Source organism: Molossus molossus, unplaced genomic scaffold (genome assembly GCF_014108415.1).
Source record: "Molossus molossus isolate mMolMol1 unplaced genomic scaffold, mMolMol1.p scaffold_m16_p_10, whole genome shotgun sequence".
NCBI classification, from domain to species: domain Eukaryota; kingdom Metazoa; phylum Chordata; class Mammalia; order Chiroptera; family Molossidae; genus Molossus; species Molossus molossus.
Genome location: NW_023425345.1, coordinates 19,096 through 40,675, shown reverse-complemented (window position 1 = coordinate 40,675; position 21,580 = coordinate 19,096). Strand labels below are relative to the sequence as shown.

The following is a 21,580-nucleotide window of genomic DNA, read 5'->3' as shown; positions in this document are numbered from 1 at the left end:
TATTTGATTCTCATCTTGACACAGGACTAAGGGTGGGGGAGGAAGGCGGGAGGAGTGAAAAGGTGGTTGTGGTGGGAACAGAGCTGCAGACTGAGAGTTTGGGTGAAGCATTGGGAGGCCTTGGTGATGGAGAAGGTGCGATGGAGATTAGGCGACATCCAGGTTCCTGACTCGGGATAGCCTGGGCAGAGCCACCCTCACTGAGGGGAGATTCCTCCTGGAGCCTTCAGGGCCTCCACCATCAGAGTGGGGGCCGGGTCCTTGTCAACCTCTTAGGAGCAGCCATCTGGGGCCAGCCAGGAGGGCGCCATGTACACAGTAGACTTTCCCAGGACAGCCAGTCGGCCCCAAACCTACCAGTTGCAGAGAAGTCCACTGGTGGGAGGCCAGGGACAGGGCCTCTATGGTGGGAAAGGGCCACCTCCTCCCACAGGGTCCCGCCCTGCACACAACTCACCAACGCAGCTCTGCACCTGTTACCAAGGCTGTGGGCAAACCTTAGAAGTCAGTTTTTAAGTCCATCTGCTGAGAACAGCAAGAAAGCCTGGAGGGGGGAACCTACTAGATATGAATACAAATGATAAACTAAAGTCCTTTCTAAAAGGGAGGTACTGGGAACACTCAATGGATCAGCGGATAAGAGTTGGTTCTGCAAGAGGTCAGGTTTCCAAATGCCGTGCAGGAAACACCGGCCAAGCAGGAAGAGAAAGGGGTCTGTATGGGCTCAGGATGTTTGCTGAAATATTTGGGACAAAGTCAGCTCAGAGCCTCACCTCCCGCTTACACGCCAAATTAATTCCAGAAACTAGTCGATGAGTCCTAGAAGGAAGGGAAGACTTGACTAAAGCAACGAAAGGAGCCCCGCAGGGCAGATGCAGTCTGCAGGCTGCGAGTCCCGTCTCCTCCCCGAGCGGCAGCACCCAGCGCGCAGGCCACTTGCAGGGCCTGGGAGGTGAGCGGTTTTCGGGTACCACTGCAACACCTGCGCCTCCCCTGGTGTCAGGCGAACAGTGGGATTGTTCAGAGGCTCCGAGACGTGTAATCTCACAGGAGAGTAAGTGCAGATGCAGCTGAGGCTCCGTGTCTTCTACCAGGAGAGACACTAAAGACACAGGCAAAAATGCAAAACGATGCCCCTTCTAAATTTTTGTTGTGGGAAGTAGAACTTTCATTAAAATATGTTATTTATGTTGATATCAGTGAATTTGTTTTTAATATTTTAAACCGCCCTGGCAGGTATGGCTCAGCAGTAAGAGGGTCGCCTGCGGACCAAAGAGCCCCGGGTTTGGTTCCTGCTAAGGGCATGTACCTCGGTTGCGCTTTGTCCCTGGCCCCAGTTGGGGTTGTGCAGGTGGCAGCCACTTATGTCTCTCTCACATCGATGTTTCTCTCTCTCTCTTCCTCCTCTCTCCCTCCAGCTCTATCTGAAGATTAATGTAAAAATAGCCTCAGGTGAGGATTAAATATATATATATGTATTTTTTAAACCACCCTCCATTTATTTCATGATATTGACAAAACCTACCTAAGCAAAGCTCTTCGGGGTCCTCAGTATTTAACATGCAGAGAGATTCGAGAACCCAGAGGGCTGGGGTTGGCCTTGGTCCGTGGGCACTCGGGCAGGGCCTGTTTACCGCCCTGGATCCCCGGCACCCGGCACCTCCATCTGTGCAATCTGACAGTTTGCTGGGTGCCCACGCCGGAGGCACGGTTACAGGCGCAATGTCACAGTGTGACAGTGACATGATGCACCTGCCCCACGACCGCCCACCGGGCACGGAGCAGTGAGGAAAGGGCTGGCTCAGACAAGTCCGGGCCGCAGTAAGACACCCACAGAAGGAGAAGCCGGAACCGTGCAGTGACTGAGACACAGAGGTTAGCGTCTTTAATACACACGAGCTCGCACAGACTCAGCGGGCCCAGGAGACAGGGCAAAGGACGGACGACCACAACAGGAAATACAACCGCTTACCGTGAAGATGGTACACTGTGCTGAAGAGCAAAGAAATGCAAACCAAACACAATGCCATTTCTCATTAGCAAATTAACAGAGATTTAGCTAGACGGTAATACTCAGGCTGGCAAGATGGTGAAATGGGCACATTCGTCCTTGCGGGTGGCAGTGTCAATGGGTACATTTCTGAAAACCGCTTTGTCGCGGGTTTCCAGTTCTTTGATTCAAGGGTCCACCCCTGGGAATCTATCCTAAGAAATAACGCGACACCAGGAGGAAGCTTCTGTGCACAAAGACATTCAGCAGGTTAACAGTGAAAATCAGTAAGAGCAGTGACCACCCGTTGGCACTACTGCCCATCTACTTGATGGAGGAGCACCCGGCCACTTCCAAGTAAAGTTAGTAATAATACAGGGGAGAGGGGAGCCTGGAGGGGGAAATACCAAAATATTACATTTCACTTTTCTCTACTTTATTTTCCAAACTTCTATGTGTAGTCTTGCTGACAAGCCCCGGCAGGTTACTCGTTTATTGAAAGGAGTTGGCGATGTTGGAGTACCTGGGGTTCTTCCCGTCTCTACTGCGTTTGTGCCGGGCCAACCGCCCCACACGAGATGTTGGGACCCTGAGGTGACAAGACCAGCTCTGCTCACAGTGGATGGTGGGCCTGCCTTAACCCTGTCCCCTCCCTACACTGGCAAGCTTTGGCCGATGGCCCAAAACAGCCCCACCTGGTGTGATCATCGCTAAGCTTCTAAGCTAAGGCTCCCCGAGCAGAGGTGACCATCTTGCAGCTCCGGGTGCCACGGGAGGGACCTGCAAGGAGCTCTCCCCACCCGGAGCCCCCTCTCGGCGGCGGTCCCAGCACGTGAGTCTTCACACAACCACAGGGGCTGCTCCCCCGGTACGTGCCCGTCTCCCAACTGTCGGCCCTCCTGTGGGCCGTCAGGGTCATGCACCAGCCCAGCGGGGGGTTCTGTCCCCCTTGGCCAGAGCGTCACATCAGGAGTGTCACCCACCCTCGCGGGGTATTGCTGCACTCGTCACGACTCACTCATGCACTTTCCCGGGACCAATGAGATGGGTCTTTGCTTTTTCCTAGAAGACACTCCCCAGGTCACACCGTATTAGGCCAGGGGTTACCCCTCATTCTGAATCCACCTCAAACAATGCTGAGGAAATGAAGCTTACTTACCAGGGGAGCCTTGGGGACCGAGAGCAGTCACAACACAGTCCGACGTCAACACCATGGAAAGCAGAAACTGTCCCTCACCTGCACTGTTTGAAGACTGCCTGCCTGGCCCTTGTATAAAACGCCAGCTCTCGTTTAGAGAACCTATAACCCCACAGTAAAAAGCATCTCTCCTCCCCCACTTCCTTCCCCGGCTTCACCCTGCCAGCCAGCGGCCTAGACCCGGGCCACACGGAGGCGGCTCCCATCCTCTCTCGCTGGGGACTGGGTGTCTTCCACTAGAGCCGACGGGCTCCCAGTGTGGATTCTTCCGAGTCCAATGTGGGGACAACCCTAAGCTCCATCATCTGTGCGTGACCACAGCTGCAGGAAGTCATGGTCACAGCACCAGTCCCAAGCCCAACAACGTAAGCACCAGACAAAACGCAGTCAAATCGCCAAGCAAATGAAGCCAGAGCTGACACGACAACCCACTGCAAAGGGCCCTGGGACATGAGCAGCTGACTGGACAGCGCCATCACAAACGGCATTTCTAGACACACCCGCCAGGCCCGGGGGTTGCTGACAGCTGAGTTCCCGCCCGGCTTCCATGCTGGGTCCCGTCCTGGCTGCGCTGGGCCACACGGAACCTGTAGGTGTGTTACCCTGTAGGCTTCCGTTCCCCAGATGCCACTATACCTGGCAGACAAGCAGAAGAAAACTGAGCACTGAGAGAAAGTGATCAGCACACCCCCATCAGAGGTCCCTCCCCTGGAACTGTGGCTCCGCTGTCCTCCCCCCATTCATGCTTAATGAGCACCATGTCCCACCTGAACAGCCTTGGCTGGAATCCAGGGGGCCTGTGGCCTGTATCCAGGCCGTTGTTCAGCAGGGCGACTGGGCTAACAGTTTGCAGCGCGTGGGTGGCAGTGCTCCGCCATCGGCAACACTGCGCACCCGGGGCCTTGGGGCAGTGGTTGCTTCAGGAACAGTCACTTTCCCAGCATCACCCAAACTCTTCAGAAGTAAGGATGGGCCCCAGGACACAGCCTCTGGGTATCCCGAGATGTGTCTTTAGGTGGGTATGGAGGCTGTTCTGCAGTCCAGCCAGAACAGGGGCAGACGAACCCAGGGTGATACCCCAGCTCCCCCACTGTCCAATATGGCAGGAGCATCACCACCCAAAGGACTGGGCCAAGCCGCATTCCGAAAGTGATTTGTGCGTCCCCCACGAGGAAGCACGAGGCCATCCCCGCTAAGAGGCATGCCTCTGTCCCTCACAATCAGGACCTGCGTGCCAGCCTGCACTGTCCCACTAGGACAGAGGTAGTCTGCAGCTCTTTTCCTTCACAAATGCCACCGGGCCGTGGCTGGGGTTACCAGAGGCCAATCCCCCCATCCCCCACCTTAGTGCTTAAGGACACATCCCGGGGGAATGCGGTCTCCAGCATCAGAGTCCATGCTACCTGGAGACTCTGGAGACCCAGAGATACTGTGGGTGGCTGAGGGGCTGACGGGCAGAGGGAAAGGCCACCTGTCACCTGAATGGAGAAGGGAACAAGTCTCAAGCTAGACAAGGCCCACCACCAAGTGACGTGGGACAGAGGAGGGTAACTGCGCACCAGCAGCGGGCGGTGCTTCCCAGTGGAGCCCAGGGCGGCAGCAGGACCCAGTGCCAGCGCCCAGCCTGCGGTCTCGGCGCGACGTGCAGACGTGCTGCCTCTAGCAGCCTGATGGAGCTGCCTGGTGGTCCCAGGCCAGTCACCTTTGGCAGGAAAGTTCCAGATGCCCACATTCCCTGCCATCAGAACACTGGCAGCTAAAGCCAGGCATTCAGGGAGGTGTGTCCTTCAGGTTTCTCTCTTCACCTGCATTTCCGGGCTTTCCCAGTGGTGACGATGGGTCAGACTGACTGTATGTTCAAGTGCCACGTGAAGCTCGTCCCCAGAAATGTTGATCTCCGCTCCCAGCAGGGATCACTTGGCCACTGAGAACAAGGACAAGTCCCCTGCCTGCTATACCGGGTCCTGGCAGGACTGGTGATCACTTATGGGTGGGTGGCCGGACTCCCCTCTCCAAGTCCCCACATCAAGCCACCAGCCTGGCCAAAGTGCCTTCTGTCACCAGTGAGCTCATCAGTGAGAACAGGGAGACCAGGTGGGGAGCTGCCGTGGGGGGTCTGCAGAAGGCGGAACAGGAGATCTGTGAGCCTTGCCAGCCGGGAAGGGTCAGCCCACATGGTCCGGACCCGTTGTGGAGTCCTGTGACCGAGTAGCAGAGCTGTGGCTGGAGAGATGGAGTTGCAAGCATGGGAGGGACACGTGCACTGAAGTGTGGGTACAAAGCTAGCACATACTACTAGGCAGAGGTGGGCGACAGGGTGCCCAAGAGTATGAAGGAAGATCTCTTTCTGGAACACTCTGGAGAGGCAGGAAGGGGCGTCTTCAAACGAGAACGATGCTGTTGTAGGGACATCTCTTCTACGTGGCAGAGGGTTACTACCTGGTAGCTGCTGATGCAACCAGGGTGGTGGCCGGCTTTAAAGGTTCCGCGCTCGGGTGGGCAGGGCCGGCGCTGGACTAGTCCCGTTGGAGGCGGGGTGCACAGGGCAGGGCCCGGTGCCGGAGGCGGCCAGCTGGCGGCACAGCATCTGGCGTTCCCGCACCGCCCGATTGGAGGCGGAAGTCTTCCTGATTTGGGCCCGCCGGGCGTGCCGCAGGGGAGACTTGTAGGTTCTCCGCAACTCTGCCAGGAAGCCCTGGTAGTTGTTTCGCAAGGGGCTGTCGGGCTGCATGTGCGGGATGGCCCACTTCTCGGCCTCCCCGGTCAGCCGGGACACCAGGAAGGCCACCCGCTCGGCCTCCCCCGGGAAGCGGGAGGCCTGGAAGATCATGAACCTGTCCATCTGCATCAAGAACCCTGCGAGCTGGCCAGGGTCTCCCGAGAAGGGCTCAGGCAGAGAGGTCGGCGGCGTGGTCATGGGCCGGGTCCCGTTGGAGGAAATTGCCGAGATGGGCGGGGTGATCTGCAGCGCGCCCGGGATCCGGGCCCTGGTGCGCAGCAAGGTCAGCTCCGCCATCACGCTCTCCAGCATGTTGGTGAGGTTGGCCTTCTCGGCCCGCAGCGTGGAGGCCTCCCGCCTCAGCGCCGAGTTGGTGAGGCGCAGCGAGGTCAGGGTGTCGATGACGTCATCCATCTGGGCACTGGTAGCCGCCGCAGGGGCTGGGGTGTCAGCTTTCGCGGTCTGGGGTTGGACCATGTTGGCAGAGGTCAGCCAAAGGCTGCACGGATGGGTGGGAGAAGGGGGGTGGGGTAGCCCGGAACCCCGGAACCTGAGGACCTGTGATGCTAAAACTGGGTCAACCCGAGGGAACAGGTGGGGTTCCGGCCTTGGAGCGAAGGCAGGGCGGACGGAGGTGCGCAGCCGCGGCCAGGCAGGTGGTGCAGGCCTTGGGGATCCCCAATTCCGGATCGGCTCCTTTATCGTGAACCTCGCAAGGCCAGGCGGACTGCACCGGCGCCTGGACTTGTTCTGGGGCCTAGAGGATGAGAAAATGTTTTTAACGAGGTTTCGGCTGCAGAGGAGGGGGTCGAAGGAAGGGGTGCGGCGTGGGAAGGCCAGGGCGGCGGGCGCGGGTGGGCGCCCACCTGGGGCGGGACAAAGGGCGGGCGCACCTGCGGCGGCGCGGGCCTGGGCGGCTGCGGGCACGTACCTGGGTCTCGCGGTTCCTCCGCGGCTCCGTCTGCCGCGCGGGCCGCAGCCAAGATGGCCCGATCCGGGGACGCAGGCCGGCGATGAGTCACGGCGGGCGTCCGGAACTGCTTCCCGGTCAGGTCAGGCCGGGGCGGCCGCGGCGGCGGGCGGCGGGCGGCCTCGGCCGGGAGCGGGAGCGGGGCCGGGGTCGCAGGGGAGCGCGGGACGCGGAGCGACCTGGAGGCGGGCGGGGCAGGTGCGGCGGAAGTGGCGGCGGCGAGTGGGCCTCACGCAGGCCCCGCCGGTTGCCATGGAGACCGCCCGCTGGCGCGGAGGCCGAGGCCCCGCCCCGGACGTGGGTAGCGCAGTCCCGCCCCTGGCAGGCAGTCCCGCCCCCCGGGTGCCGCCGCCAATCAGTGACGGCTGTGGTCCCTGTTACCTGTCCTGTAGGTGCTTTCTGTTCCCTTTACGTCTCTCCAAGACCCTTTGCAAAGCTCTCCTTGAATGTTGCAATTACTTCTTTTCAACAAAGCTTGCTTTTCGTATTGTCACCCGAATACGAATTCACTGTGGTATACGTACATCCATTGTAGCAAATTTTGATGTCAGAAAAGTCTAATTGTCTCCGTCTGGGGAGAACAAATAGTAATAGTGCTGTCCTTCCATCCAGTCATTTTTATTTTAATCCTCACCTGAGGACATGCTTAGAGAGAGGAAGGAAGAGAGAGACCGGGAGAGAGGCATTGATGTGAGAGAAAAACATAGATCGATAGCCTTCCGTATGGCCCAACCAGGCATCAAATCCTCAACCCAGGTATGTGCCCTGACCGGGAATCGAACCGGCAACCTTTCCATGCACAGGACTACACTTACCCAACTGAGCCACTCTGGCCAGGCTCCATTCATTTTTAAATTACATATTCTATTATATTCATTTTTGTACCTTCTGAACTGTTTTGTACCCTCAATAACACACTGAATTTTGAGCATTTTCCCATTAAAGATGTTTCCAAAGCCTGGTTTTCAAACAGTGCCTAGAGTTCCACTGAAATCTTGTACCACGATTTGTTTAACCATGCTCGCTGTGATGAATCTCTCATTTCCACGTGGAAGTTTTATAAACCACACCTATGTATAAATCCCAGCCCTCTTTCCTGCCAGTTTCTCCAGGGTAAACTCCAAGGGGTGAAATTACTGGGCCAAAGAATATGAGCTGTTTGACTCGGGACCTGGATGCCTTTCCCGCCTGACCTTGCACAGAGCTGCTTGGCAGGGCTCAGTTGCAGGCTGGGGCACCCACTGTGCCCGTCTTCCGTGGACACAGTCTTCAAGGAGGGGGTGAGCACTGGCAACCACCTGCACTCACTCCTCAGACAAGCCTGGGACAGAGTCCGCTTCGTGCCTTCACCATTTTTGTTTCTATAAAATGGAAATTGGGACACGAGGGTGCAAGTAGTTGGGGAGGACAGTCTAACTGTCCTCACAGCTGTGTGTACCCCAATGTGCCAAAAGATGAACTTTTTATGACCAGCTGGAAACTTAAAAGGCATAAGGCAAGAGAGGAAAGAAAGGAGACAGTGTTTCTTTTTTTTTTTTATCCTCACTCAAGGACATTTTTCCATTTTTTGTTCAGGTAGAGTGGGAGGGGGAGAGAGAGAGAGAAACATCGACGTGAAAGGGACACATTGAGTGGCTGCCACCCGCACGACCAACCAGGGCCGGGGACACACTGCAACCGAGGTATGCGCCCTTAGCGGGAACTGAACCCGGGTCTCTCCAAACCGCAAGTCGATACTCTAACCACTGAGCCAAACCGGCCAGGGCGAGACAGTGTTTCTTTAAACTACCTTCATGAAATCTCCCAGGTCAGATCAGGGCAGGAGCCTCAGTAGTCTTGACTGAGGTCCATGGCTGCAGAAATTATTCCTCGTTCACTCCTGTGAGTCACCCCATCGGTCTCTCTGCCCTAGATGCCAGGGTCACATCTCCTCAGGTGCCTGAATGCTGTGTAGGTGACTAACGTGTCTGTTGCAATTCCAGGTGTGGTTGACACTGTGTCTTGAATTCCCCGGTGCATTGAATATAAGGTGTACCATGATTTCAGAAATGTTAAAACATGCATCGGAAAAAATATACGATTTCTTCACTTCTGGTCAAGACGGTGCAGTAGGAAAACTCACCTACAGAGGTACTCACCTCCTCCCACAATCACATCAAAACTACAACTAAACTACAGAACAATCATCATTCAGAACCACCTGAAATCAAGTTGAATGGAAGTCCTACAACTACAAAATTAAAGAAGCCATATCAAGACTGGTAGGAGGGGCGGAGGCACAGATGGGTTGGTCCCACATCCACGTGTGGTGGATAAAAGTCAGGAGAGGTACCTCGGCTTATGAAGGTCCTCCCTGAGGAGTGAGGGGTCCCTGTTTCACACCAAGCCCCCCAGCCTAGGGTTCCAGCGCCAGGAAGAGAAGTCCCCATAACCTCTGGCTGTAAAAACCAGTGAGAATTGAGACTGAGGCTGCTGGATCCCCAGACAGTTCCTCCTACAGGGCCCTTGCACAGACTTACTTGGACTCAGAGACATACCGGGAAGAACTGAGTTGCTTGGCATCGAGGCGAGAGCTGGAGAGAGCTTTCTCCCAGACAGAAGTGCTGGTGGAGGCCCTTGTTCCTTTGGTGAGCCCTTCCCCCACAGGGCCAGCAGGCAGGCACCATATCTGGGAAGCCAGCAACCTGGCTCACACTGTTTGCCCTGCCCTGGTGATACCCTGAGGCCCTGCTCCACCCAACTTTTGGGCCCACCCAAGCTATTTCTAGTGACTTTACCATAAGAATGGCCTGTCTTGGCTCATGCTTTGGATTTTCCTAAAATCTCTCAAACAAACAGCATCTGGCCTCAGTGAGCCCCATACCTCTCACTAAGTGGCCCCAGTTCTGACATTAGCAGCAGCGAGCCTTGATTCACGGCTTGACCTTGCCCTGGGCACCTCCAAGCCCAGCACAAGAAGCAGCCAACTGCAGATGGCTTTGTAGCTTAGGCCTGGTGGCCCCAGGTGGAACACAGGCAGTGGCTGACCTTGGCCTGTGCCTTCCAGGAGGCCCCAAAGACTGCACACCCAGTGGATAGCTTCAGACATTGTCAGAGTACCACCACCCAACCACCTCCACAAGAGACACACTCAAGATGTGGATTCAGTGGGTACCAGAGCCCTGCTGAAGTAAGTCTTGCTCTGTGTGGTGGGCCCTGCACAGCTGTTCCTCCAAGGTGGTCAGAGGTTGGTGGTCAGTGGGCACAGCCAGTCCTTGCAGCTCATCAGCCTGAGTAAATCCTTTCCATTGACGTGCCAACAGCAATCAAAACTCAATTACAATATAAGGGTATACAGTCCACACAAGGGGTACACCTCAAGTGCCTAGCTGGGGTGATCATGGGTGCTGTGCCACTGGACTCTACAGGACACCTACTACAATAGGCCACCCTACAAAGCCTAGGAGACATAGCAACTCAACCTAATACATAGAAACAAACACAGAGAAGCAGCCAAAATGAGACAAAGAAACATGTCCGAAATGAAAAAAAAACAACAAAACCCCAGGAAAAGAACTAAACAAAATGGAGATAAGCAATCTAACAAATGCAGAGTTCAAAACTCTGGTTATAAGAATACTCAAGGAATTTAGTGAGGACCCTGAGAGCATAAAAAAGACCAGTCAGAAATGAAGGAGGCACTTACTGAAATAAAGAAATAATTTACAGGGAATTAATAGTAGAGCAGGTGAAGCCAAGAAGCAATCGATCAATTTGGAATATAAGCAAGCAGAAAGCACCCAGTAAGCCCTGGCCAGTTTGTTCCGTGGTTAGAGCGTCGGCCCTTGGACTGAAGGATCTCAAGTTTGATTCAGGTCAAGGGCATGTACCTGGGTTGAAGGTTCAATCCCTGGCCAGGGTCGGGGAGGAGGCAACCAATTGATCTCGATCTCTCTCTCTCTCTCTCTCTCTCTCTCTCTCTCTCTCTCTCTTTCTCTCCCCCTCTCTCTTTATTCCTCCCTCTCCCTCCCTTTTTCCCTTCCACTCTCTCTAAAATTGAACGGAAAAACAGTCTCAGGTGAGGATTAACAAAAACAAAAATCAGAAGAGCAAAAAAAATCCAAAAAATGAAGATAGTGTAAGGAGCCTCTGGGACAACGTCAAGCATACCAACATTTGCATCATGGATGTGCCAGATAGAAGAAAGAGAACAAGAAATTGAAAACCTATTTGAAAAAATAATGACAGAAAACATCTCTAACTTGGTAAAGGAAACAGACATTCAAGTCCAGGAAGCACAGAGAGTCCCAAACAAGATGAACCCAAAGAGGCCCACACCAAGACACATCATAATTAAAATGCAAAAGGTTAAAGACAGAGAATCTTAAAAGCAGAAAGAGATAAGCAGTTAGTTACCTACAAAGGTGCTCCCATAAGACTATCAGCTGATGTCTCAAAAGAAGAGACCAGAATGGAGAAGCAGGAAATATTCAAAGTGGTGAAAAGCAAGGACCTACAACCAAGATTATTCTGTCCTGAAAAGCTATTATTTAGAATCGATGGACAGATTTAGAATTTGGAATACAACAACTGATGTCGCTGAATGAAAGAATCGATGGACAGATTTAGAATTTGGAATACAACAACTGATGTCGCTGAATGAAATTGTCGTATCAACCCAGGCGCTGATCATCTTGAAAGTCTCAAATAGCCAAATACAAAGCACAGAAAAGAAATTCAATTGAAAAGTGTACTGAGAACCGAAAAATGGCGGTGGAGTGAACGGAGAACCAAACTGGAATTACAACTATAACACAGACAAATCGACGGGAAAAACCAACAGAAAAGCAGCTTGCGAGGACCATACAACGAGGGACACTGACTCCATCCCGGTAGGATTGCGAAGGCGCGAGACGGGGCTGGGAGCCCACGGTCGGCAGCTCGGCAGCGGCCTCAGCTGTAAGCGGCGCCCTCGGGTCACACTCCCAGGCGGCTCCACAGCGCAGCCGGGACAGAGGCTGAAACAGCCACAGCCACTCACCTTGGGCTCCGGCGGAGGGAGGGCAGACTGGACTGGAGCTGTGTCGGGACACTCGGGGTTTGGAGGGCGCTCAGAGCTTTGGCTGAGTGCAGCCACTCAGGACTGTGGCCACATTGCTCCTTCCCAGGGCCCTGAGGAGAGGCAGCAGCCCCTCCCTCGGAGATCCAACCCCACCCTGTGGGCCATTGAAGTGCTAATTGAGGCTCACTAACAACCAGCATCTGCCCCACCCTCGTGAAAGCCCCTTGGCTGAGCACCAGAGGGAGTTTTTCAATCAACTGACAACCCAAAACTCATCAATTAACCTAGACTGCTAGCCTCCAGGCAAAAAGCTAGAGGATAACAGTACGTTTCCTGGGCTGGCAACTTTAACCAGGAAAGTAAGACTTGACAGTGGTGTTCAACGTGGGTACTCCCTCGCTCATCTAAACACAGGAGAGGGAGCCACAAACAGCAGAACACCAACACCCACAGGGAGAACTTGACAGGCTCCAAAGCCCACAGTGATAGCCAAAATGGTGAAAAAACACATTGGAAGGTTTAAAAAGCAGAGTAGGGGTCCTCAGCGAATTAGAAGACAGGGTAGAAAAAATCAACCAATCAGAAAAACAAAAGGAAAAAACTATTAAAAAACAGGAAGACAGCTTAAGAGAACTATGGGACAACTGGAAACGTAATAATATTCGCATCATAGGAGTCCCCGAAGAAGAAGAAAATGAGCAAGGGATAGAGAATATATTCAAAAAAATAGTGAGAGAAAACTTCCCTAATTTGGTGAAGGAAGAAGGCATTCAAGTTCAAGAAGCACAGAGAGTCCCAAGTAAGAAGAACCCAAACAGGCCCACACCAAGACACATAGTAATTAAAATGCCACAAATTAAAGACAAAGAGAGAATCCTAAAAGCAGCAAGAGATAAGCAACAGGTTACCTACAAAGGGAACCCCATAAGGCTCTCAGCTGACTTCTCACAAGAAACACTACAGGCCAGAAGAGAATGGCATGAAGTAATCAAAGTCATGAAAAACAAGAATCTGAATCCAAGACTACTCTACCCAGCAAGGCTATCATTCAAAATAGAAGATCAAATAAAGAGCTTCCCAGACAAAAAAAAGGCTAAGGGAATACATTAGCACCAAACCAGCACTGCAAGAAATGTTAAAAGGACTGCTGTAATTAGCAGTAGAAATGGGAAGAAAAATAGAACCACACTAAACAAAAATGGCAATAAATAAGTACATATCAATAATCACCTTAAACGTAAATGGATTGAATGCTCCCATTAAGAGACACAGAGTAGCTGATTGGATAAGAAAGTATGACTCATCTATATGTTGTTTACAAGAGACCCACCTCTCAACAAAAGACTCACATAGGTTGAAAGTGAAGGGATGGAAAAAAATTTTCCAAGCAAATGGAAAGCAAAAAAAAGCTGGGGTAGCAATTCTCGTATCTGATAAAATAGATTTCAAAATGAAGACCATAACTAGAGACAAAGACGGCCACTACATAATATTGAAAGGATCTATCCAACAGGAAGATATAACCTTGATAAACTTCTGGAGGACTTCCAAGGAGAAATCGACAACAATACAATCATAGCAGGGGACTTCAACACCCCGTTGACAGCACTGGATAGATCCTCTAGGCAAAAAATTAGCAAGGAAACAGAGACTCTAAATGAAGCACTAGACCAAATGGATTTAATAGATATCTACAGAGAATTACACCCCAAAACTACAGAATACACATTCTTCTCAAGTGCACATGGGACATTCTCAAAGATAGACCACATGGTAGGACACAAACTAAATCTCTACAAGTTCAAGAAGATTGAAATCATATCAAGCATCTTCTCAGATCACAATGGCATGAAACTAGAAATCAATTGCAACAAGAACATGCAAAGACATTTCAACACATGGAGGCTAAATAGCATGTTATTAAACAATGAATGGGTCACCGAGGAGATCAAGGAAGAAATTAAAAACTTCCTGGAAACCAATGAAAATGAACACACAACAACACAAAATCTATGGGATGCAGCGAAAGCAGTTCTGAGAGGGAAGTTCATAGCAAACCCCAGAGCAAGTAGAAGGAAGGAAATAGTAAAGATCAGAGCAGAAATAAATGACATAGAGGCCAAAAAAACAATTCAAAGGATCAATGAAACAAAAAGCTGGTTTTTCGAAAAGATAAACAAGATTGATGGACCCTTAGCTAGACTCACCAAGAAACAAAGAGAGAGAACCCAAATACACAAAATCAGAAATGAAAGAGGAGAAGTAACAACCGACACCACGGAAATACAAAAGATCATTAACAACTACTATGAACAACTATATGGCAACAAATTCGACAATCTAAGCGAAATGGACAAATTTCTAGAAACACACAGTCTCCCAAAACTATTCCCGGAAGAGATAGAAAACTTGAACAGACCAATAACAACTGAGGAAATTGAAGAGGTAATCAAGACTCTCCCAGCAAACAAAAGCCCAGGCCCAGATGGTTTCACGGGGGAGTTTTACCGAACATTCAAAAAAGAACTAACACCCATTCTCCTCAAACTATTTCAAAAAATTCTAGAATCGATGGACATGTAAAGAGCTTCCCAGACAAGAAAAAGCTAAAGGAGTTCATCACCACCAAACCCATATTAAATGAAAGGTTGAAGGGTCTTCTAGAAGAAGGTAAAAAATATGAACAATAAAATGGCAATAAAAACATATCTATCAACAATTGAATCTACAAACCAAAAGAACAAGCAGAACAGAAACAGAATCATAGATACAGAGAATTCTTTGCTGGTTGACAAATAGGACGAGGGTTTAAAGGGTGGCAAAAAAAAGTGGGGGGAGTAAAAAGTACAAATTGGTTGCTAGACTGACAAACCTGAGAGGGAAGTGGGGGGAGTGGGAAGACATAAACCGAAGAACTTATATGTGTGTATATATGCATAACCAATGGACACAGACAATAGCGTGGGGAGGACTGGAGGGGGGTTGATAGCTGGGAGGAGGGTGTTAATGGGGGGAAATGGAGGACATCTGTAATACTTTCAACAATAAAGATAACATTTTTTAAAAAGAATGCCATTAAAAAATAACAAATTTAAAGATGCCAATTTTTTAAAGAATAAATACATCTATGTGACTGTCAAAAAAAGAAAAACTATATAACTTTTTGTATTTCACTTTATTTTATTTCAAATAGGATATAAAGTGGCAATGCATAAAAACAGAGCAAGACGAAAATTAACAGACATTTTCAAATGAGAACAACAGCAAGGCATTTGGCTTCTGATCCAGATGATCTATGATTCATGCTCTGAGGCTCCCTCCCTGTTCCAGATGCAGAGTGATGATAAACTACAATGAAAAGAACTGGCTGAGTGCAAACACCAGACAAACTCCACCATGGCCTAGAAGTACAAGCTGCCAAGTACTGACAAGGCCATGGGCCTGCTGGGCAATAATGGGGTGTAAGGCTGGGAATCGAGCCAGGCTCCCTATTTGAAATCAGGGGAAAGAGGGGATCACCCTGATATCAAAAAGGAGTCTGGAAAATCTGTTTCCACATTTCATGGAGCAACAGTTTCTGTGAGGTGTGGCCCTGGGGCATCACTACCACGATAAAGAATGTCCTGTACTGCCCTGGCCAGTTTGGCTCAGCGGTTAGAGCGTCGGCCTGCGGTCCGGAGAGACCCGGGTTCGGTTCCCGCTAAGGGCACGTACTTCGGTTGCAGTTTGTCCCCGGCCCTGGTTGGTCGTGTGGTGGCAGCCACTCGATATGTCCCTTTCACATCGATGTTTCTCTCTCTCTATCTCTTCCTCTCTCTCCCTCCCACTCTATCTGTACAAAAAAGGGAAGCATCACCGATACAGCCCCAAAATACTAGATGAAGGTGAGGATGAGGGTGAGGGTGCGTATACAGAGAGAGAGAGAGAGAGAACCATGAAAGACAGTCTTTTACCCAGAAGTGGGTCAAAACTCTGAAGCCCGTGAAGACATCTAATGCTAAGAATAACGGATACCAAAATCAATAATCATAACTCCAGATGAACTTAAAATAATAGAACAGTCTGAGAACGAAAAGACTTTCAAGTAAGCATATGTAGGATCTTCCATGGGGTGCGGGGTTGTTGGGGAGGCAGAAATCAGATGAAGTGGCTATGAAAAAGTACCTTTGAAAAGGAAATATAATGAACTCCCATTTCCAGGAAGCTGGGATAGGAGCACTCTTTGCTATTCTTTCAGCAAAGCACAACTGAAAACAGTTTTTTTAAAAGACTCGTAAAAGGTGGAGAGAGAAAGGTCGGACTGGCTAGGTTTCTTAGGACCCAAGGAATGACACAGTGGTGAGTAACTTGAGTATCCTTTTGTTTCATATATTTCAGACTTAAAGCCAAAGAAGCTGGCAACCTGGAAATGCCAATGAGTGCAGACAAAAAAAGCCCCCCCCCCCCCCCCCCGCCTGCTCTTTCAAGCCAGAGAACCAGGGAAGGGACAGCCTAGGAAGACAGAAAATATTTAGACAAAAGTCACTCTATTCCAGCCAAACACCACAAAAAAATTGGTGACCCACCACCACTCATGCCAACAAAAAGCCTAGAATTACATTTTTGCAACGCTAAAATGAGGTGCCACACCCCATGCCATTATTCATGTGGTATGAAAGAGGGCCAAAAACTTTCAAATTTGATTCAATACATTAATCTGCATATCCAAGAAGTTCACAAACTCCGAGTAGAATAAACTCAAACACGTAGATGCATCATAAGAGCAAAATCTCAAAAGTCAAAGACAAAATATCAAAAGCATCAGGAGAAAAGCTAGTAATCTTGTATAAAGTGTCATCAATAAAATTAATAGCTGGTTTCTTATCAGAAACCAAGGTGCTAAAAGAAAAAGACTATCAACCAAGAATTATATATCCAGCAAAACTTTCAAAAAAATGAAAGAAAAATTAGGATAATCCCAGGTAAATGAAACTGTAGAGTATTCATCACTAGCAGACATGCCCTACAAAAAATAATGGAGATCTTTCCGGTGAAATGAAAGGGCATTAGGCAGTAACCGGAATTCATACAGTAAAGGTACCAACATGGGTAAACATAAAAGTCAGTATAAATGTGTTTTTGTCTGTTTTCTCCTGTCATTTAAAAGACAACCACATAAAGCAATAATTATAAATCTATGTTGATGAGTATACACTATGCAAAAATGTAATTTGCATTGTTATAATTGTACAAACAAGATGGGGAAGAGATGGAGCTATTTAGGATAAAAGTTCTCTAAATTATTGAAATAAGTTGATATGAATCCAAACTAGATTTTCATAAATTAAGGTGTCAGTTGTGCCCTGGATGGTTTGGCTCAGCAGTTAGAGCGTCGGCCCATGGACCAGAGAGGCCTGGGTTCAGTTCCCACTAAGGGCACATACCTTGGTTGCAGTTTGTCTCCAGCCCTGGTTGGGGTTGTGTGGATGGCAACCACTCAATGTGTTTCTCTCTCTTCCTCCCTCTCTCCTTGATGCTTTATCTGAAGGTAAATGCAAAAAATGTCCTTGGGTGAGGATAAAAAAATAAATAAATGTCAGTTGTAATCCTCAGGGCAACCATTAGGAATATAACTAAACAAACAAACAAAAAAAGTTTGTTAAAGAAATGACAAGGGAATTAAAATGATACACTAGAAAATATCTATTTCACATGAAAGGAGACAGTGATGGAGGAATAGAGGGACAAAAAATAGGACCTATAGACAACAAATAATAAAATGGCAGATGTAAACCCTTTCTAATTAGTAATACATTAAGTGTAAATGGATTAAGTTCTCCAGCTAAAAGGTTGAGATGGGCTAAATGGATTTTTTAAGGACCCAACTCAATGCTGTATACAGGACACACCTTAGTTTTAAAGACTCAAATAAATTGGATGTAAATGAATGGAAATGATATACCATTTAATGTAACTGAAAGAGAACTGGAGTACCATCAGATGAAACAGACTTTAAGTAAAAAAAAATGTTACTAGAGAAAATGGACATTTTGTAATGATAAAAGAGTTCCATCGAGACAACAATTATGAACATACTATGGTCATGCACCGCATAACTTATTATAGAGCTACAGTGATTTAGACCATGCTACATGGGTGGAGGGGTAAATACATAGATCAATGGAACAGAATAGAGAACCTGAAAATAGATCCATACAAATATGCCCACTCATTTTTAAAATTATTTTTTAATTAATTTATTTTTGTTACAGATGTTTCTCCTTTTTCCGTCATTGACTCCCTCCTCCCTGTCCCCCCCCCCCCCCGCCACACACACACACAGTATTGTTGTCTATGTCCATTGCTTATGTATATATGTATATAAGTTCTTTGGTTTATCTCCTTCCTCCCCCCAAGGTTTGTCAGTCTGATCTTTACTTCTATGTCTCTGAGTCTATTTTATTCATCAGCTTATTTTGTTCATTATATTCCACAAATGAGTGAGATCATGTGATATTTGTATTTCTCTGATTGGCTTATTTCGCTTAGCATAATCCTCTCCAGGTCCCTCCATGTCGTCTCAAAGAATAAGAGAACATTCTTTCTTACAGCTGTATAGTACTCCATTGTGTACATGTACCACAGCTTTTTTATCTACTCGTCTACTGACGGACACTTGAGCTGTTCCCAGATCTTAGCTATTGTAAATAGTGCTGCTATGAACATGGGGGCACATATATTCTTTCTGATTGGTGTTTCACGCTTCTTAGGGTATATTCCTAGAAGTGGGATCACTGGGTCAAATGGCAGTTCAATTTTTAATTTTTTGAGGTAACACCATATTGTTTTCCATAGTGGCTGCACCAGTCTGCATTCCCACCAGCAGTGTGCTAGAGTCCCCTTTTCTCCACACCCTCCCCAGTGTGCCCACTTGTTTTTTACAAAGACACAAAAGGAGTCCAATGGAGGAAAGACAGCTTTTCAACAAACAGTGATGGAGCAAGTGAGTATCTGTGGGCTAAAAGGAACACACACCTCCATTTAAGTCTTATATCTTCTATGAAATTATCTCAAAATGGATCACAGGTATAAATATAAAAATAAAACTGTTAAACTGTACATAGTTTTATGTTTTACATCGTTATACACGTATACATGCTGAAATCTTTGTGACGTAGGGCTAGGCAAAGAATGCTTAGATTCGACACCAAAAGCCTGATCCATAGAAGAACAAATGCATAAATTGGACCCCATCCCAATTTTAAACTTGTGCTTTGTAAGGGCCCTGTTAAGAGGATGAAAATACAAGCTCGAAATGGAGAAAAATATTGACAAACCACATATCCTACACAGGAGCAGCACCTGGAACACCTAAAGAACTCTCGAAATCCAACCGTAAAACAACGAACAACCGATTAGAAAATGGGCCAAGACATGAACAGACACTTCACCCAGGAGAATATACAGGGGTGGCGAAAGTAGGCTTTGAGTACAACTGTGCTTTTGCAGAACACAGTTTATTGTATCATTATTGATCAATTATTGTGTTATTTTCCATATGAGCAACTACAAACCTACTTTTGCTCACCCCTGTACGGATGGCAGATAAGCACATGAAAAAGTGTTTACCATCATTAGCCATTAGGGAAATAGAAATTAAAACCATGAGCGATCAGTGGACACATAGCAGAATGACTAAAATAAAGAGTAGCCTGGACAGTGTGGCTCAGTGGACTGAGCATCATCCATGGACTGAGAGGTCCCGGTTCCATTCCCGGTCAGGGCACATGCCGGGGTTGGGGGCTCGGTCCCCTGCAGGGGGGCGTACAGGAGGCAGCTGATGGATGTTTCTCTTTCACATCAATGTGTCTATGTCTCTCTCTCTCTCCCTCTCTCTCAAAAAAAAATCAGTAAAAACATATAAAAAATAAAATAAATTAAAAATAGTGACCGCACAGAGAGGAGGCACAAACTGGGTACATTGCTGATGGGAGGGTAAAATGGAATAGCCGCTCGGGAAAAGAGTTTGGCAGGGTCTTTAAAAACTAAGACCGCAACCGTCACTCAACCCCACAGTTGGATTTATCCCAAAGAAATGAGTCTCCAGGGGGCGCTGTGCGGAAGGGAAGTGCGTGGCTGTCAGAGGGAAACCAGCCTCTTCCGTGTCCTGATGGTGTCAAAGTCAGCATCCCGGTCATGAGCCTGCACGGTGATGTTGCAAGATGTCACCGCTGGGGGACACCGAGTAAAGGGTCCCACAGGTCCACCCATATTCTTCACACAGCCGCGTGCGAGGTGGGCTTTGGTGGGAGGACATCACTGCAAGATGTCACCGCTGGGGGGCACCGAGTAAAGGGTCCCACAGGTCCACCCATATTCTTCACACAGCCACGTGCGAGGTGGGCTTTGGTGGGAGGACATCACTGAGACTGGGTTTGAGAGACCTTTTCCTGATTCTGCGTGGCTGTCCGGCTGGCTCTGGTTCTGATTCTGCAGTTCCGGGGAGAGGTCCATGGGAAAGTCGGGAATAGGCAGGTGGTAGTTATAGCTAGGAAGAGCCCGGCTGGTGGGGCTCAGTGGACTGAGAGGTTCAATTCCCGGTCAGGGCACATGCCCAGGTTGCAGGCCCGATCCCCAGTGCGGGGACTGCAGGAGGCAGCCGACCGATGTTTCTCTCTCTCTCCCTTCCTCTCTCTCTAAAAGATCAATTAAAAAAAAAAAAGCTAGGAAGAGAGTGTACAGAAAGGAGAAGGTCAAGAATTGTGCGCACACCGTTTAGAGATCTAGGAGGGGAGGAGCCTGCTGAGGAACAGCCCAAGGCCGGAGACACGAAGGACCCGCAGCCGCGAGAACAGGCCCCAGGAGGAGGGTGGCCCCCAGGTCAGGTCGCACCGCCAGGGCCGCCTTTCAAACTGGAACGCTTATGAGAGCAAAACAAGGTGCTAAAGGCAATTATTTTCAGAACGATGCCCTTTTCTTCCGCGTGGCCTCGTTATCCTTTGTGTTGTCATAAGAGCACTTGCAGTTTTCCTTCAGGCTGCATCCTGTGGTGGTAAATTTAAATCTGTTGACATTTTCTTTCTTTTTAAAAAATATGTTTTTATTGATTTGGGTTTTTTTTTTTTTCTTTTTTTTTTTTTAGAGACAGAGAGGAGGGGAGAAGGAGAGAGAGAGAGAAACACGGATGTGAGAGAAACATCAGTCAGCTGCCTCCCACACACACCCTGACCGGGAATCGAACCCACAACCCGGGCATGTGCCCTGACCGGGAATTGAAGAACCTGTGCCCTTTCGGTGCCCAGGACAACACTGAGCTACACCGGCCAGGGCTCTGTTGACATTTTCTTTTCTTTTTTTTTTTATCCTCACCCAAGGACATTTTTCCATTTTTGTTCAGACAGAGTGGGAGGGAGAGAAAGAGAGAGAGAAACATCGACATGAAAGGGACACATCAAGTGTCTGCCACCCACACGACCAACCAGGGTCGGGGACAAACTGCAACTGAGGTACACGCCCTTAGCGGGAACCGAACCCAGGGCTCTCTGGACCGCAGGCCGACGCTCCAACCGCTGAGCCAAACTGGTCAGGGCAACATTTTCAATTAACTCTTCTATATTTTAATTGAGAAACCCTCTTCCTGTCAGGACTAAGGAACCACTCAGAAAAAAACAAACAAACAAGTA

At 49.1% G+C, this 21,580-nt stretch overlaps 1 protein-coding gene across 1 annotated transcript; it reads right to left on the bottom strand.

Annotated features, from left to right (window-relative positions):
* Nucleotides 1–1,859: 1,859 nt before the first annotated feature.
* RTL6 (retrotransposon Gag like 6) lies at nt 1,860–6,908 on the bottom strand. The gene is made up of 2 exons (XM_036252874.1): nt 6,839–6,908; nt 1,860–6,664 (listed from the first exon to the last, which is right to left on the bottom strand). Exon 2 carries the CDS (start codon nt 6,382–6,384, stop codon nt 5,665–5,667), a length of 720 nt encoding a protein of 239 aa, XP_036108767.1. The 5' UTR covers nt 6,385–6,664; nt 6,839–6,908; the 3' UTR covers nt 1,860–5,664.
* Nucleotides 6,909–21,580: the final 14,672 nt, after the last annotated feature.